The sequence below is a fragment of the Chiloscyllium punctatum genome, chromosome 1, assembly GCF_047496795.1.
Source record: "Chiloscyllium punctatum isolate Juve2018m chromosome 1, sChiPun1.3, whole genome shotgun sequence".
NCBI lineage: Eukaryota > Metazoa > Chordata > Chondrichthyes > Orectolobiformes > Hemiscylliidae > Chiloscyllium > Chiloscyllium punctatum.
Genome location: NC_092739.1, coordinates 5,671,164 through 5,689,982, shown reverse-complemented (window position 1 = coordinate 5,689,982; position 18,819 = coordinate 5,671,164). Strand labels below are relative to the sequence as shown.

The 18,819-nt window shown below is 38.4% G+C and overlaps 1 protein-coding gene across 8 annotated transcripts in view; it reads right to left on the bottom strand.

Annotated features, from left to right (window-relative positions):
- The window catches only part of fbxw7 (F-box and WD repeat domain containing 7), a 368,590-nt gene that overhangs the window by 17,976 nt on the left and 331,795 nt on the right, over window positions 1-18,819 (bottom strand). For 5 of the 8 annotated variants that reach the window (XM_072550702.1, XM_072550240.1, XM_072547746.1 and 2 more), the window contains 6 exons: window positions 11,694-11,828; window positions 10,139-10,262; window positions 9,834-9,970; window positions 8,970-9,086; window positions 3,070-3,251; window positions 2,647-2,872 (listed from right to left, as the gene is read on the bottom strand). In XM_072550702.1, the coding sequence (XP_072406803.1) occupies window positions 2,647-2,872; window positions 3,070-3,251; window positions 8,970-9,086; window positions 9,834-9,970; window positions 10,139-10,262; window positions 11,694-11,828 (921 nt within the window). The remainder of the gene's footprint in view (window positions 1-2,646; window positions 2,873-3,069; window positions 3,252-8,969; window positions 9,087-9,833; window positions 9,971-10,138; window positions 10,263-11,693; window positions 11,829-18,819) is intronic. The other 3 variants (XM_072548511.1, XM_072549624.1, XM_072551397.1) reach the window with 1 other exon arrangement.

Sequence of the window (18,819 nt, the reverse complement as noted above, 5' to 3'; positions counted from 1 at the left end):
TGACATATTTGAGCCCAAGACGAGTTTTCAACCATTCTCCACAATGTCAGGGAGCTCAGCTGGCTAGATGGCTATACGGTAAAGCAGAATGATAGCAGTGGTGCAGCTTCAATCCCCGTGCAGCTGTGGTAGTTCGTGTTTGTTTGCTTACTTGCCTTTCTTCATATTTACAGTGATGCCAGCCAAGCTATTTATAACCAATTGTCTCTCTGTAATGGACAGAGATGCCTGTGGTCCTTCGTGGATCGTGGCTACTTACACCTCCATAATTTTGCCAGCTTCCAACCCTACCTCAGCTCTTTTGCTGAAATCCTCACCAATAATCTTTATTACTTCCAGACATGACCAAGATTTTGTTAAAGTAGTCATTTACATTCCAGCCTCTGTAAACTTGAGTTAATAAAATACTTTACCATTTATGCCCTATGTTTTACCAAATACTGCTTGCCCACTGCCCCACACTTGCTGATTAATAATGGCTCTCAATTGAGCAACACTTTGATTTTGTAATTCTATTCCTTGTTTCCCAATACCTCAGCAGTGGCCTGCTCTATCTCTGTATACCCACCATACCTACAACCATCCAAGATGTCTACACTCCTCAAATGCCACTTTTTTGAGTATTCCAAATTTAAAGCTCCACCCATTGGTGGATGTGCCTCAGTCCCAAGCATTATAATTTCCTCTCTGAATGTCTCCACCTTTGTACCACTTTCCTTCCATTCTCAGCACATACCTCTTTGACCAAGGTTAGGGAGCATCCATGCAGAAACAGAATTAGAGATTAAAGATAACTGACCTGAAACATTAACTCTTATTCTCTGTCCAAAGTTCTGGATAGACTGTTGAGTACTTCCAGTATTTTTTGTTATTTTAGATTCTTGACCTCTACAGTATTTTATATTCATCATTGATTAATCTTTAGTCATTCTTTGTGGCTCAGTGGTATGTTTTGTTTTATAATGCCTTTTTGAACTACCACAGTGCTTTAAGGGTTAAAAGGTGCAATATAAATGTAAATTAATGTGACAATAACGGTTAATCCAAAATTTAGCTGCAACTCCTTGCCATCCTGCTATAGCAGTAGCTTATGAAAATTTTGAATGTAATAGCTTTTAGGACAGTTATCTGTACAATACTCTTTCACTTCAGCCACTGAACAAACGATTGTGCCAGGACTCTCATGTCAGTTGTCTCCTCATGTACGACTACAACTAGGGTTTTCTTTACTATTAATTTTACCTGTAATCCCCTGCCCCTTGAGATGAAGGTGTCTGTAGATGATCTTAAGTGTTGCACTTAGGCAACACCTATCTTTAATTTTCTGCATCACTATTATAGAATTTCACTTGCATACTTGTTTGTATTCTGACGCTTCCCTAGATTTCTAGGGATCTGTAACTTGAACTATGTTAATTAGAAAAAGAATGAAAATCTTCATTGGACTTTGACTAATTTCACTAAATGTTCCAGTCATGCATAAAAGATCTGGGTTACTGACTTTAACTCACTCCATAGATTCATAAAGAATACCTAAAAAAGAACATGAATCTGACTTTAGTAGTGCAGGGAATAGCTTCTGATTTACACAGAGACAGCAATAGCCTTATTCAACAAACTCCTCCCATTTTTAAAACTAGGTTTAATAATGGCATTAAAGATTATTCTGGGTTTATGTACTAATGTGGAATATTTTACAAAACATGTACTGTAAATTTACATAACAAAAACATAGCAATGAAATAAATGTGGGAAGATCCACAATAAATCACCTCAGCTACTTACATTGATCAGTTATGCCACACACAAAATACGGCAAAGCTTAATTATGTCTGTATGTTTTAGAATGCAGACTACAGGTTATTTTTGATTTAACAGTGCTCTCACATATTTTAGCAGAAGCATACATCTCTTTAACATCTGCACCAGCATATGACACAGCAGGTTTCTAAAAATAATTTCGGGATGCTTCCGGGAGCCAGGACATTCAACTAAAAAAGACACACCCTTGAAGAACCATTTGCCATTTAATTGGTATCCAACACTGAACTGGCCTTTTATGTGACCTCAACTTGAACAATTTGCTAATTGTTCAGCCATTTAAAAAGTTATATTCATCCCTAATGCACTGTTTGATGCCAAAAAAACCCCCAGCTGTACCATGCTGGTTTCTTAGTTCAAACAGAACTTGGAGGCAGTATTTTAATATGGGCATCAAAGGCAGCATAATAAGAAAGAACATGAAAATAAGCCTCTAGATTTTGATCCAGATTGATTGGATGGGACTGTGGTTGGACCTGGGAGGTGCCCAGGATAATTTGTTTGCTATTTTATTTTTTGAGATTGCATACTATTTGGAAGAATTCATCTCCTACATAGAAGTGTAGCCTTAAAAGGCGAGATCACTAAACACTTCAAGTAACTAATAGTTGCCATGGATTTGGCAACCTATAATGCACAGTAAAGCATGTGTCTATCAATTGTACAGAGCAATGTGGGACCAAGTGCAATATAACACACCATGTTAACTCCAAGATAACTATTTGCTACAAAGTTCCTCTAAAACATATAAATCTATACATGACTTTGCACATAGAAAAGGATGTGAAAACAAAAATGCCATGGACAATTATTTCAGTCTCTTACCTGTAATGAATAGACCCTGTTGGTGTGTCCTTGTAGTGTATGCAGACAGGTTTCCGTTTCAGGGTCCCACACCTTAACCATGAAATCATATGCCCCACTAACAACTCTTCTTCCATCATACTGTACACATCGCACAGCTGCAACATGACCCATCAACACATGTAAACACTGTCCTGTTTCAATATCCCAGATACGAAGAGTAGCATCTCGAGACCCACTCACAACCCTGTAATATTAACCAAGACCATACAAATTAGTGCATAACAAAAACTAACTGACCAAATAGAGATGTATATCCACTTGTGTCAAATTATAACAATTTGATAAAGCAAGATCTTCTGATTGCACAATTATTTAATATCAATACAGTTTGTGTTTTCTCCAGGAATACTGTCATTTTATTAAGTACAGACATAATCCTACCGATTTTCATGGAGGTGCATGCAGCGCACAGTAGAGGTATGACCATAGAGTGTGTGTATACATTCGCCAGAGTCTGCATTCCATACTTTCAATGTTCGGTCAGTGGATCCACTTATAATGATATTGCCTCTCATCTGGGATGACCAGACACCACCCGTATGTCCTACTAATGTTCTTAAACACTGCAAATAAATGGGAAAATAACAAAAAATGATAGCTGTTACTGAAAACATTGTACTCCCAATATATGCACATTCCAGAGTTTTGCATGGAGTTCAAGCTTTTTAAATTTCATTCCTCTTTCCATTTGTCTTTTCTTCTCTCTCTTCTCTTTCCATTTCTCTTCTATTCTGTTAAAAATCAGACAACACCAAGTTATAGTTTTATAGGTTTATTTGGAAGCACTAACTTTCGGAGTGCTTCTCCTTCATCATCAGATAACCACCTGATGAATGAGCAGCGCTCCAAAAGCTAGTGCTTCCAAATAAACTTGTTGGACTATAACCTGGTGTTGTGAGACTTTTAACTTTGTACAACCCCGGCACCTCCAAATCATGCTTTCTATTCGGTTTTTCTTTCAAGTTACTTCATTCCTACGGGAATCTTAGCCAATTCAAATAATTACATCAATTTCAGGTCCTCCTTTTAATTCTAACTTCTTTAAGAATCTCATCTTTACAAAATCCTGCTTTTATTTTCAGCTGCAATTTATCCACTAACTCTCTCAGTTTAGCCATAGACAAAAATGTCAAATAATCCACTGTTGTATTTTCTATTTTCACAGAAGTCTTGGTGACAAGTCAAGGTCATTTTGAAATCCAATCATGCACTTTCCTTCACAAAATCTTCCTGTTTTAATGTTCAGTATCTCTATGCACTTTTAAAGATTTACAGATCCCTCTTAATTCAATAAACTTTAGTACTGCAAAGAACGCTCCTTTATTCTGATCCCACCTGATAGTAACATTGGAGAATAGGAAAATCAATGCTAGAGTTTGTTAAATTTTCATGAGTAGCTTCCTTTAAGACCAGCAGTGATGTTGTCACAGCTCCTGATCAATTGCTCAATTTTGTTGAAAGAGTAATGCGTAGGTTTTGAGGTATGGTCATTAACCTGAAATGTTTAGGAATATAAGACTATGGATTAGGAGGAAGTCATTTTGGCCTTTTGACCCTGCTCAACCATTTAGAAACATCATGGTACTTGCAGACTCACCTCATTTTCCTGACCTTTCCTGATCTGGTCCCATTAGTTTAAATGGCACTGTTATTATGCAATTTTTAAAATAACACAAGATCACATGGGAACAGAACTATTTCAGAACCACCTGTACACTACAGAAGCTAATTCATAGTGCGCAGAAATGGAAGTTTTAGCTGATATTTTCACTCGTTGCAGAGCTATAATATGAACTTTAGAATCCGTGCTACCGTAGTAATTGTAATAAGGTCAAGCAGGTGGACCTCAAAATATAAGTTCCCTGATTGTGGCTGTTAACCTGGTGCAGTCAGGGAGCCTGGTTGATAGATATAAACAGGAGGTTCTGTTCACTCAGAGCTGGCTCTGAGGGAGTTGGATCAGTGGCAAGGACTCTCCACATGTAAATAAAGAGGGACTTGGTGACTGGATATTGGCTTCTGTGGAGTTATTTCAACTACCACTAATTGTTCAAATCAGCAAAATTAATAAACAGCAGCACCATGATATATTCAAAACTTTCTCTGTAAAGAACTGCTGGAATTGAATGTCATATGCAGTGCCTTGACACTGTATTTTTGATTGAAAGAAAAGTTGCAATATATTTCCAGGTGTGGTTAATGTTGACTGGCAACCAGACAAAGCCCTTTGAATCTGCCAGACTGGAATAAAATCAGGAATTTATCCTGCTGATCAATTCCAGGAATCAGTAGACCAACGTACTACACTGCTGTGAATGATTAATTTCAAAGTGAGGTTTTAATTTTCTAAATTTTTAGATGTTCATTGCATCAATTCATAGATGTTCTGTTGAAATGCTCTCACTTAAATCTCCTTTATCATTCAGTTCAGAACATCCCCATTAAAGTATTTCTTCGAAAGTCTGAGTGAGATTATTTAAAAATCACTTTATTCTCTTTTGCATTTCATTATTTCATCCTAATCTTGTTCCTTTCATTCTTGGCAAAATTTAATTGCAGCATTTTGTTTACTGATGGACCTCAGATCAATCAGCCCAAATGCACAGTGACTACCAATTAACGCATTTCAATTTACAACAGATTTGGAATGGACAAGTGTACTGTAGGTTCAGATCAAAGGTGGTGAAAGCACTACTGTAAAGTGTGTCCAGCATCTAGATTTTACAAAAGACAAGTAATTGCTTTGAATTTAACTTAGACAAGAGGAGGGTACAGGAAGCAGAATCATTAACCAGGTTGCAAAATGTTGAATAGAAATGTCCTTTTGTTTCACCCACACCTTTTTTTTTGACAGACAGGGTGTGGCCACTTAGTTACAAGCAACAGGAAAAAAAATTAAATTTCTGCAAGTAGAATCGTTCAAATCTCCATTCTAATTTTAGCTTTAATTTTTCAAATAACTTCCTTTTGATAAACTTAGGTTCAGGAAGGATCATAAAGCATAAGAGAAATAGGCATTTAGACCATCAAGTCTGCTATGCCATTGAATAAAATCATGGCAGATCTGAATATCGTCAACTCCACTTCCCTGTCTTTTCCTCATAACCCCTAATCCTCTTAATGATTAAAAGTCGACTTCAGTCTGGAATATACTTAACAACCCAGCCTTGACAGCCTACTGTCAAGTAAGAATCTCTACAAAGTAACTGCCACCAAGAGTAAAACATTCCTCCTTACCCGTGTCTTAAATGGATGACCTCTATAACCTGACATTATACCCTTTGGTCCTAGAGTCTCCGACAAAAGGAAGCAACTTCTCTCGGCAACCTAAGAATCTTACGTGCTCCTTCCACTCTTCTCAATACCAATGAGTTCAAGCCCAATCTGCCCAACCATTCCTCTTAAGAAAATCACTCTATACTCAGAATTAATCTATGAACCTTCTCTGATCTGCCTCCAATACTAGTGTATCTTTCTTGGGATAAGGGGACTGTTTTCTGTTTTCAGCATGTGAGGTCTAACTACTGTCTTGAACAATTTTATACTCCATTCTGTGTGAAATGAAGCCAACAATCCATTTGCCTTCTCTACAACCTGCTGAATTTGGATGCCCACTCACTTAACCTGCCTATATTCTCTGTAGATTGTATGTCATCCTTTCTCCTGGCATTCCCACCAATCTTGGGTCATCCAAAACCTGGTGATAGAAAATTCACTTCTCTAATCCAAGTCATTCACATATAAGATAAATAATTGAGGCCCGAGCTCTGGTCCGTGGCACTCCACTATTTGCGATGCTAAAAATGCGATCAGGCTACTTTGGATCCAGTGATGTGTAACGTGGTTGGTTTTGTCAGAGTAAAAGACCCACTTGGGTAAGTTGACATAACATAGTAGAATCTAGCATTCAGTTTGAAGGGGAGGAACTTGGGTTGGTATGACTTTAAATAAGGGCATTTACAAAACAATGAGGGCAGAGCTGCCTGGAGTGGAATGGGAAAGGAATTCAGCAGCAAAGAAAGTTGCGGAGCAATGGCAGACTTTTAAGAAAATTGCTCAAAGCTCACAGTAAAGATAAGTCCCGGTGAGGAAGAAGGGTTCTAGAAACGGGGTAAGCCAGTCAAGGTTAACCAGCAAAGTTAAAGGTAGCATCAAATCTATAGAAAAACAGAATGTGGCAAATATTAATGGTAAATCACAGGCTTGGGGAAGTTTCAATTTTTTTTTTAAGATTAGATTACTTAGTGTGGAAACAGACCCTTCGACCCAACAAGTCCACACCGACCCTCCGAAGAGCAACCCACCCAGCCCCATTCCCCTACATTTACCCCTTCACCTAACACTACGGGCAATTTAGCATGGCCAATTCATCTGACCTGCACATCTTTGGACTGTGGGAGGAAACCGGAGCACCCGGAGGAAACCCACGCAGACATGGGAAGAATGGGCAAACTCCACACAGGCAGTTGTCCAGGTGGGAATTGAACCCGGGTCCCTGGCACTGTGAGGCAGCAGTGCTAACCACTGAGCCACTGTGCCATAGATGATGCTATTAGCATTCCAAAATTATTAAATAATCAAGGGAGAAAGTAAGAAAACAAAATACATGCAATATCTATCACTAGAGAAAAACTGCTAGAAAAACTAATGGGGTTAGAGACCACTAAGTCCCCTAGACCTGCCTGAATACACCCTAAGATATTAAAGGAAGTGGCTACAGAGACAGTGAATGCACAGGTAATAATCTTCCAAGAATCCTTAGATTTTGAAGATATCCCAGAGGTTTAAAAAGAAAACATGGCAAACAAACAGGTACTATAGCCAGTTAGCTTAATGTCTGCAGTTGGGAAAATATTCAAGTCGATCATAAAGGATGCAATAGCAGAGCATTTATAAATATATATAGTCAAACAGAATCAACATGGCTTCATGAATGGGAAATCATGTCAGACAAATTTAATACAATTATTTGAGGAGGCAACTAGCAATAAATTAAGAGGAAAGAGTGAATGTGATATTTTTGGATTTTCCGAAGGGTTTGATGAAGTAGCTTAACATGCAATACTTTATGAGGATAAGCCCCATGGTATTGGAGGTAGTAAATTAGCACGGATAGAGGATCAGCTACCTAACTGAAGAACTTGGGATAAGGGGCATTCTCAGAATGCAACTTGTAACTAGTGGAGTACCACATGGATTAGTGCTGGGGCCACAATTATTTACAACATAAATGACTTGAACAAGGAGAGTGAATTATATTACAGTCAGATTAGGTGGGAAGGCAAGTGATGAGGATGACACAAGGAGAATGCAGAGATATAAAAAGGTTAAGTGAGTGGGTAAAGAAACTTAGCAAATGGAATTTAACATAGAAAAATGAAAGGTTATGCATTTTGGGTTAAGAACAGAGGAACTGATTATTATTTAAATGGAGAAAGACAGCAGAAAGCTAGAGTACAGAGGAAATGGGGATTCCTCGTGCATGAATCCCAAAACATTAGCAGGCAAGTTCAGTGCTTAACAGTGAAGGCAAATGGAATGCTGGCCTTTATTTCAAATGAAATAGAATATAAAAGTTAAGAGATTTTGCTGAAACTATAAAATGTGCTAGTCAGACCACACCTGGAATACGGAGATCAATTTTGGTCCTCTAACCTAAGGAAAGATATACTGGCATTGGAAGCAGTTCAGAAAAAGTTCACTAGGTTGATACCAGATACGGAGTGACTGTCTTACAGGGACAAGTTAAGTAGCATGAGCCTGTCCTCACTGAAATTTAGAAAAATGAGAGACAACCTTAAAGAAACAGGCAAGATGCTAAGGGAACTTGACAGGGAGATGTGGAGTGATTGTTTCCCCTTATTGGAGAGAGGGGTATAATCTCAGAATAAAGGGCTGCCCTTTTAAGACAGAGATGAGAAGGAATTTCTTAACTCAAGATGCAGGGAATCTGTGGAATTCTTTACTGCACAGGGCTGTCAAGGCTGGGATGTTGAGTATATTCAAGGCAGAGATAGTCCGATAATTAATTGGTAAAGGAATCAAGGGTTATGGAGAAACATCAGGTAAATGGAGACGAGAGTTATCAGATCAGTCATGATCTTGCAGAATGGCCAACTTTTGTTCCTGTGTATTACGATACAAGAAGATTAGAGTCATTCATGATTACTGTACTGCCTTTTGTTTTTAAACATGCCCTCATTTTGTCACAATTTATTCTGTCTTGTGGAATAGCAGCTTTACAGAGCCATCAGGATATGGGCAAAATTGAAGAAACTCACCTTTCCTGTAACAGCTGACCACACTTTCAGTGTGTTGTCATCAGAACCACTGACAATTCGGTTACCACAGAACTGTAGGCACGTGATCACATGATCATCATGACCTTTTAGCACCTGCTGAGAAAGAATAGCAGAATATCAAAGAATACCACTCAGAGCAGGGCAAATTTGGGTTAACTATTTCTCATCATCAAAATGTTTTGACTATTCTAACATTTTCACTACTGAAACAACAGTTTCTGCAATATCCAAAGTCAAACTCTTCACATGGAAGTCTGACAGTCTTAAAGAGATTAATTGATCATAGATATATCCAACTCAGTTCGCACCATAACTGCACTCATAGATCCTGTAGAATAAATCATTCCACAACAAACACAAATGATTACATAATTAATCACATTCTACAAGCCCACATAAAATCAGAGAGAATTAAGCCAATTTTAATGCTTTGACTGCAACTGTGTTGCACAACTAGGGACTGAACCACAGAGATATCTGGTTTATATGGCTGAGGTAATTTCTTTTTTGCTTTATATATTTTTAATAAAATGAGTCATTGACGTGTTGTTTCCTTTCCCATTACGGCAAACTGAAGTTTTCAAATGACTTTGACCAAATGATTTTTGGAATCTCATCAAAATTTATCACCTGTTTCATCAACACTGAGAAGATTTGTAGCTCAGGCTGATGTTAAGAATGTAAGTTAGCTTGCCAGGCTTGAAGGCTTGTTTTCAGTCCTACCTAGTATGGTGACAAAACATCTGAAAGCTTACATAGTTTGTATAAATAGAGTATAAAGTAACAAACAGTAGGTAATTGTTCCCAAAGTTTCAAACACCTAAATTGTTGTTGAGACAGTACCTTTGGGGTCTTCAGATCTCCACAGCGCCAGTTAGTATCTATTCTGTGCTGTCGGATATAAGCACTTTTCCAAGGGCTGTGAGCAAAGCCTGGTTTGATCACTTTTCTCCTTTTGATGTATACAGGCTCATCAATTCCTGGAGAAAGATAGATTTCATGTACTTTTAAGAAGAGGCTTATTAAAATTCTTGAAATAAAGGAAAAAGTCAAAAGTTCCCTCACTATTAGACTGTCTAATCAGAGTAAATGAAACACTTGTTACAAAGCTGTGGATACCCACACCAAGTTTCTTTTAATGTACTCACCTTCCTCTTTACATTTCTCTCTCCAAAGTAGGTTGTCTTCAGCCAGTATCCTCCAGTAGCGGCAGGTCTGTGCTGCCTGCAGCAAGTCCTTGGGATCCAGGAATGAGAGAACATACAGGGCTAGCTGCGATAGGTGTAAGTTGAAAATAAATTATTATTTCCTTTCCACAATGGGGAAAATTTCTTTCAAATTAAAAAAAACTGCAAATAAAAGGTAAAAATAAACAATGAAGAAAAATGAACAGAAAAAATGAAAACCAAGAAAAATGGAGAAACTCCGCAGGTTTGATAGCATCTATGGAGACAGTAACAGACTTAACATTTTGACTCCAATATTATACTTCTTCAAAACTGAAAGGGTTAGAAAATGGTATTCTTTTGACATAGTTAGAGGAGGAGAGGAGGGAACAGGTGGTGTGGACACCCTGCGCAAAAGACAAAGAGGTTGCTAATTTTAGTGAAAGAGAATTAAAAATGTAAAATTAGGTGTAAATTAGATTGTGAAAGGGATAAAATGGTCCTCTCTGCTGAGAACAAAGTAAATTAGACACAGCCATTGAGGTGGAGGGGAAGAATGTAAGAAAAATGGAGGACAGATGTCATGCTGTCAAGCTCTGAAGTTTCAGAGTTCAATATTGAGTCCTAGAAGCTGCAAAGTGCTTAAGAGGAAAAGGAGGTGTTGTTCTTTGAGGTTGCATTCTGCTTCATTGGAACATTTCAACAGGTCCAGGACAGAAATATCAGCATAAGATCAAGGTGGTTTATTGAAATGGCAAGGAACTGGCATTTCAGGGTCATTCCTACAGGTAGTGCTACAAAGCGGTCACCCAGTCTGTGTTTTACCTTGCCAGTGTAAAGGGGACTGCATTATGAGCAAAGACAATAATACATTTCCTGTCATTCAATGGAAAGGCGCCATGAGGGATTGAGGTGGTGTTAGGAATGAAGTGATGAACTGTCCCTGTACAATGCTGACAGTGTGAGAAAGACCATGATGTGTTTTGTGGTGGCCTCCTTCTGGATGCTGGTGGAAATGGCTGAGGATGAATGTGGAGACTAGAATGGTGAAAAATGAGGACAATGGAAACTCTATTGTTGTGCTGGGAAGGGCAGGAAGGGGTGCGGTAGTTGGGACAACCACAGCAAAGAGGGAATCCTCAGTTTAGGAAAAAGGTTATATTGGAGTCACTTGGTGGAAGATGGCATCATTAGAATAGATGTGACGAAGATGGACAAACTGGAAGAATGGAACGGAACCCCTGTAGGAGATAAGGTGTGAGGAAGTGTAGCTGATGCTGATACAACAAACTTGCAACAGAATTTAATTCATTACATCTTTACTATATACATAATTGTGATAAATTTACAATTCAACTTTCAACGCTTGAATGACTTTTCAATAGGATACTTGTAATTGGTGTATTATTGCATCACATTTCAGAAACAATTTGATTAACATTTATGTAACAGCTGAAGTGTTAAACTGCCAATACTACATTAAGCAGTTATTTTAAAAAACTCAAACTCAGAATATTGGTTTTTCAGAGCACCTCACCTCTTTTGGGAGCAATGAGATGAAATCTCGTTGGAACTGGGGTTCTATAACTTGCATCATGTGCTTTACTTGAGTAGGTTCGCAGCTGTCAATCAATTCATCTAATGCAAGTAATCTTTCTGGTCCACTCCAACTCTGAAACAAAAACAACACAAATGAAATAACTGTTGAATGGTACCCATTCATTAACATGAGCATCCAATCCCAAAACCATCAACAGAATAACAGCAATGTATTCTATCAGTGAGATGCATTGTAGCAGCTCTCAAGTCTCCTCCAACATTGCCTTCCAAGCCTTTGATCACCACCAACTAGAACGATGAGAGCATCAGATGCATGGAAACACTTATCTTCAAATATCCCTCCAAGTTACACACCATTCTTACTTAGAACTATATCATTGCAGTTCACTAGCTCAAAATCCTGGAATTCCATTTTCGACAGCTGTGCAGATGTACTGAAAAGTCAAAAGCTGCAGTTATACTCAATAGCAATTAGGAATGGACAATAAAATTGGATGTGTACATGAATGGTGAGCTAGTGAATGAATTAGAACCTTGCTCTGTTTCCATCTAGGATACAGGAGGCTATGAACAATTACTAGCAATTTGTGAGACAACTGAAAATCAGAATAGGGCTATGGTTCGAGAGACATGAGGAAATCAGATTGAGGATTGTTCCTTCTTGATACTGTTAAACAAATGAATGTTATCCTGCTTGAAGGATCAAAAAATGAGATTGGATTGGAAGATTCGAAATAATTAGTGAATACTCCTTGCCGTTTTGATGAACATAGCATAGGCAGAACATGATAATGGGCTATAATTTGCAGTGGAAAGGTATCTAACTGCATGTCATTACCGATGCCCTCGTACATTTGTGGTTTGAATTTTCTTCGTACAAAGTTGCATACGTGAGAGTTGGAGTAGACAGTTTTAACATGTTAATTATTAGTGGCAGAGTGGTTGACTGACAGTAATGAGCATCTATCACATTGAACCAAACAGGACAAGACTGAGCTGTCTACCATGGGTTTACTGTGCATCTACCATGCAAATATCACAACTTCATGGTGAGTTAATAAATAAGATGTTGTTTTTCAAAGTTTACGATAACGTGGCACACTTCAGACATAACCTTTGGATTTCCACATTTAACCGCACTGCTGCCTTTGTCCGAAGTTGCTGCAGCATTTGTACTTTAATAATTAGGCTAATGATTATTTTGAAGACAATCTAAGAGCCAACAGAAACATCAGAAGGATATAGTGATTTGCAAAGTGAACAAGCAAAAGCAATAAAATTAAAGGTCAAAATAAAATGAAAATTTGTGGCAAATGAGCACCCATGTACAATAAGGTGATAAAGAAAAACAACAGAATCTATAAACAAGCAGGAAAGAAGGGAATTTTTTAAAAAAAGAACAAAAGAGGGCAAAGAAATGAAAAGTAAGACACAGGTGTTGCCTTAAAAATTAATTTAGGAATGGTCTACTAAATCAACTGAATATATATTTTAAAAAAACTTACAATTAAGTCAACTCAATCCTTAGACTGAATTGCTCCAAATGATGCTCAAGTTTCCTGAATTCCAGCTTACTTTTTAAAAAAATTTTTGAAAACTTCCAGAAAACTGTTTAATGAGCCTATAAACTGATTTCAGCAATGTTTTTCATCTATAGATTATTGATATTAAACTGGGTGACCGATGGTCATAGAGATTCAATATAGAATGTGCATATAGCAGCAATGTATTTGAGTCCAGAATAATCAAATAAAATTTAAACTAATTTTTCTCAAGGAACAGGTCACAAGTCCAATCACCTTAGTCTCCTTTCTGACTGGTTTACTGTGTGCTTATGATTTATGCACAACAGTAAGATCCTTCAAAGAATAAGCTTGAAATTGACCTTGGCAGTCCACATCACATTTAGAATATCTTTTCAAAATAGAGCACTTTGTTCATACACCATTTAAAAAAGTTAACAGATTTCCATTAAAGCTACACTATTGCTTAGCCAGTTGTAAATTTGTTTTGAAATTGCTAAGGGTTATACACATGATTTGAAACTGGAATAATTTTATGCATATTTTCCCTGGCATTGCACTTCACAACCTTTCCTGCTCCATTAGATTGTTATATTCTATTGGGTTTCTATTTGCTTAAAGAGACATGCAATATTGTCAGAATGACCACTAAAACGGTCATTGAATACTGCCAGCCTGTTAGCCTTCATCCATATATTTAAAACAACAAACTTGTGGGCAATGGAGGATATTAGGTTCAGGTAAAATTAAAATCCTTGTTGAACAGTGATAATACTTGCATTGAAACCAATGTCATTATTTGACTTATTAAATCAAGAACATTCTTGGAGAAATTAAAACTAGATACAACAATAAGATGATCATATAGATCAAAAGAAAAATGTGCTGAATTTCAAATGCACATAATGAGTTTCGCAGCTTGGAAATAAAGCTCCTGAAGTACTGATTCAAGTTGCAGTGAATGTTAACTCATTTTGTGGGATTCTCGTGAATAGCTCAGAGTACTGTGATAAACTTTATTTAGTATTCCAGTCTTTTCCTTTAATGCTACGTCTGGTTGATTATGGCTCCAGGTAATTTTAGATTGTTTGCACATTGATTGTGTTACCATATGCTGCAACTTTTTAAAATTGATGGCTTCGTATCGGTGTTAAACTGTGACTTACATATGAAGAATAGTTACTGAACGGCAGGTATGTTGTTAGTTCTAGCGAATCGCCTAGGCACTGTACAAGGTAAACAAGTAAACTTGGAAGGGTACAGAAAAGATTTGCAAGGATGTTGCCAGGGCTGGAGGGATTGAGCTATAACGAGAGGCTAAATAGGCTGGGGCTGTATTCTCTGGAGCGTTGGAGGCTGAGGGGTGACTTTATAGAGGTTTTTAAAATCATGAGGGGCATGGACAGGATGAATAGACAAGGTCTTTTTCCAGGGTAGGGGAGTCCAGAACTAGAGAGCATAGGTTTAGGGTGGAAGGGGAAAGATTTAAAAGGGACCTAAGGGGCAACTTTTCCATGCAAAGACTGGTGCATGTATGGAATGAGCTGCCAGAGGAAGTAGTGGAGGCTGGTACAACATTTAGATTAGATTAGATTCCCTACAGTGTGGAAACAGGCCCTTCGGCCCAACAAGTCTACACCGACCCATTTCCCTCTGACTAATGCACCTATGGGCAATTTAGAATGGCCAATTCACCTAACCTGCACATCTTTGGACTGCGGGAGGAAAACCGGAGCACCCGGAGGAAACCCACATAGACACGGGGAGAATGTGCAAACTCCACACAGACAGTCGCCCGAGGCTAGAATCGAACCTGGGTCCTTGGCACAGTGAGGCATCAGTGCTAACCACTGAGTCACTGTGCTGCTCAAAAGGCATCTGGATGGCTACATGAAAAGGAAGGGTTTAGAGGAATACAGGCTAAGTGCTGGCAAATGAGACTAGATTAATTTAGGATATCTGGTCAGCATGGATGAGTTGGACTGAAGATTCTGCTTCCTTGCTGTATAACTCTATGACCAAGTAGGAATATAGGAACAACTGAATTCTAATTGACCCATTCAATAAGATCTTGGCTGATCTGTTTATGGTCTAATTAAGGGGGTGCAGAGGCCAGTGAGAGCTGGCAACAAATAACTGTGTTATAGAAGGGAGTTAGCAGCTAGGTGTAAAGCTGACACTGAGCAACCACCTTGGAGCTGAGGATTGGCACAGTATGTGTACATCTGCCAAATAGTGCATCGTTATCTAGCATGATGTTCTAAACATGGTCACACATGAACTGCACAATGGGTAGCAACCTTTGAGTGGCAAGTTATTATTAAGACATACCTGCTGCAAAGTCACATATATGCAAGCGATGGCTTTTACATTAGTAAGTTTGCCAACTTGGCAAAGCCACATGCATATCCCAAGTCCTTCCACTGAACAGAGAGGCAACGAATGTCATACAGACTCTGTCATCTCGGATACAAAATATATAGTGAACTGTATGATATTTGCCAAGTCACCAGTTCCAGCTGGGACAAATCCAATTTTTAAAAACTCTCCGGCACCAGGTATCACAACTCTCATCCTGCTGAGGTTGCAGGTATACTTCCAAGATAAGATAAAGTCATTTTACTATAGTTTTGGTGAAATGCAACCACTGAATAGACTAATCCTGACTTAGTACAGAGGAACCTTAATTATCCGAACAACACAGACAGGGTGTGTTTGTCAGATAATCAAATGCCAGATAACACAGTTGAGCCAAGCACCGGGATCTTGTGATCATGCCGGATAATCCGAAATTTGGATAATCAAATGCCAGATAATCGAGGTTTTAATGTATAGAGGTAGAAGTACTCGCGCAAGACCCTCAGTGGATGAAACATCCTGCTGAAACCCCTGCGCCTCTGCAAGCTTTAATCTCTGCTGCTTATCACTCAAACCCAAATTTATACTGGGAAGGTGTGTTCCGCTGTAGCCCTCTACTTGAATGGCATTCTCAGCTCTTGCAGTAGCAACTGCTTCCCACATGCATTACCACTCACTACAGACTTAACCAACTGTTCTAATCTCCGCCAAATTTCCAGTATTTGCTCAAATGCAGCAGAAAGTGATAAACTACTTATTCTCAAGCTGTTCATAATTCCTCCTTGGGTGAAGGGGTCTCGAGTTGCTGAACACATTTGGTGCATGTTTAAGAGAGGCTATTAATTTGAGTGGTGAGGTCCAAAATAGCATGTCAGGCATCAAATCAGGGTTGTATGCTGACTAGAATTACAATTTGCCTCCCTTGCTTATCTCTGTAATTGGTTGAAGACTTGATAAATTGTAATGTCACTGGCAGTTTCATGAGCACTCCACATTTAAATCCATTGTACATTTGCACTAAATTGTGACATCTAAACTGGGCATCTGAAGGCAGAATACCAGTTTGCACACAATTCTGCTGGAAGCCCTATAGAAATGCCTTAAATATCTTTTTACTCAATTTTCTGAATTTACAGAAGGTAATTGGGAGAATAACTGCAGAAAATCTAACCTAAAATCTGACAATCATTGTTACATTACTGATAAACTGCCTAAAAAAACTCCACATCATGTGGGCATGATTGGCAATATCAGCATTTATTGTCCATTCTGGTTGCCTCCAATACGATCAGTCATTTTTTTTTTGAGTCCATGTGATGTAGATACTTAATACTGTTAAGGAGGGAATCCCAAGATTTGACTCATTAACAATGAAGGAAGTGGATTACAATTATAAGTCAGAATGGGGGGTTGTAACTGGCCATTTCTTTCCAAATAATGAAGATGGCAGGCTTTGTAGGTGCCTGTATAGATGTCAGGAGAATTGCTGCAGTACATCTTGTATATGGTACACTCTACCGCCACAATGCACCCAGTGATGGATGAACTGAATACTTAAGATCATGGATGTCATTCAGGCTGTTTTGACTTTAGTAGTGTTGTGATTAATATGTACTGTTGGAGCTGCACTTCTCCATCACATTGTTGATTTGTGCTTTGTTAGTAGAGGACAGGCTTTAGAGAATCAGAAGGTAAGCTGTATGCAGAATATCCAGTCTCAGATTACTTTTGAAGCCACAGCATTCATATGGCTGATTCAGTATTATTTCCAGCCAACATTGCCTCCAGGATATTTATGGTGTGGAAAATTACATGATTATGTTAATGGTACTGGCTTTCAAGGGGAGGTGATTAGATACTTCTTGTGGGAGTTAGTCACCTGTGAGTTGCAAGATCAAGTAGTGTCACTTATCTACCAAACCTTTATGTTGCTCAAGTTTTGGTGCATGGGGGTTTAGGCTCCTTTATTACTTGAGGAATGTGAATGAAACATCACAGCTTGAATCTTATTGATGGAAGAAAAATCAAATGAGAAAATAACTGAAGATGCTGTGGAGTAGGACACTTCTGAGGTGGTTCTGCCTCGATGTTGACAGCTAAACCATGAATTACCCAATGTATTATTTTACAATAGAATCAAACCTCACTAGGACTAGAAACTAATCATTAAGGTGGCTCTGATCATTTCGAGTTAAACTACTATTCAATAAGGGAACACTGGAAAACATTAAAATCTTCAAATAGCATTATGTGCACAAATTCAGCACTGGGATAGGTCCAAAGCATTCAAGAACGGGAGATGACAGTGGTGGTCCAAGGTTTGGGAGACCGTGACCTCTGAGGCCATTGAGATCTTGAGGTCACAATTCTGGACTTTCAAAGAGAATGATGCCTTAAGAAGGAGCCCTGGGAGGCAAGGGCAGGTTTCACTAGATTGGCAGAATCTAACAATTTTGGGAGGAAGGACAGTTGGAGAATGAAGCTTAACTGTTCTTTGGCTCCATCTAGATTGGAAATTTCTACCATTCCTCTCCATGATTACTCTGCCATTGGTCAGCTTCCTGTCACAACTCAGCAACATCTTCTTTGGGCTCATCACTCTTTCTCATTATCAACTGGATGCAGCTCTTAAACAAACAACTTCATCAGAAGCAGTGAGGCAGGAAAAGTTATAATGGGGAATATGGAAATGGCAAAAAAAATTGTGTCATCTTCTGTGAAGATACAAATAAGTACATTCCAGAACTTGTGGAAACAAATGATTTATTAAGAGTGGCAATGAAAATTATCAATAAAGACAAAGTACTAGAGAAATTGATGGGGCAAAAAGTTGACAGTTTCCTAAGATTTATTGGCCTCCATTCTAAGATTTTAAAGGAAGTCACTTCAGAGCTTCTGGAAAAATAGTGGGGATCATCCAGAATTCTCTAGAATCCACAATGGTGCCTGTGGATTGGAAGGTAGCAAAGATAACCCTGCTCTTTCAGAAAGCAAGCAAACAGAAAAATAGACCAGTTAGTCTAACATCAGCGATTGGCAAAATGTGTGAATCTATTAGGAACATGGGCACAAGATAGCTGTGGAGGCTCAGTCAGAGATTGATAGGTTTCTACATCTTAAAAATGTTTAGATACAGGGACTGTGCAGGAAAAACATGTTAATGTAGAATATCAGCTATTATCTCAGTGAATGGTCCAGCAAGCTCGAAGACTAAATGGACCA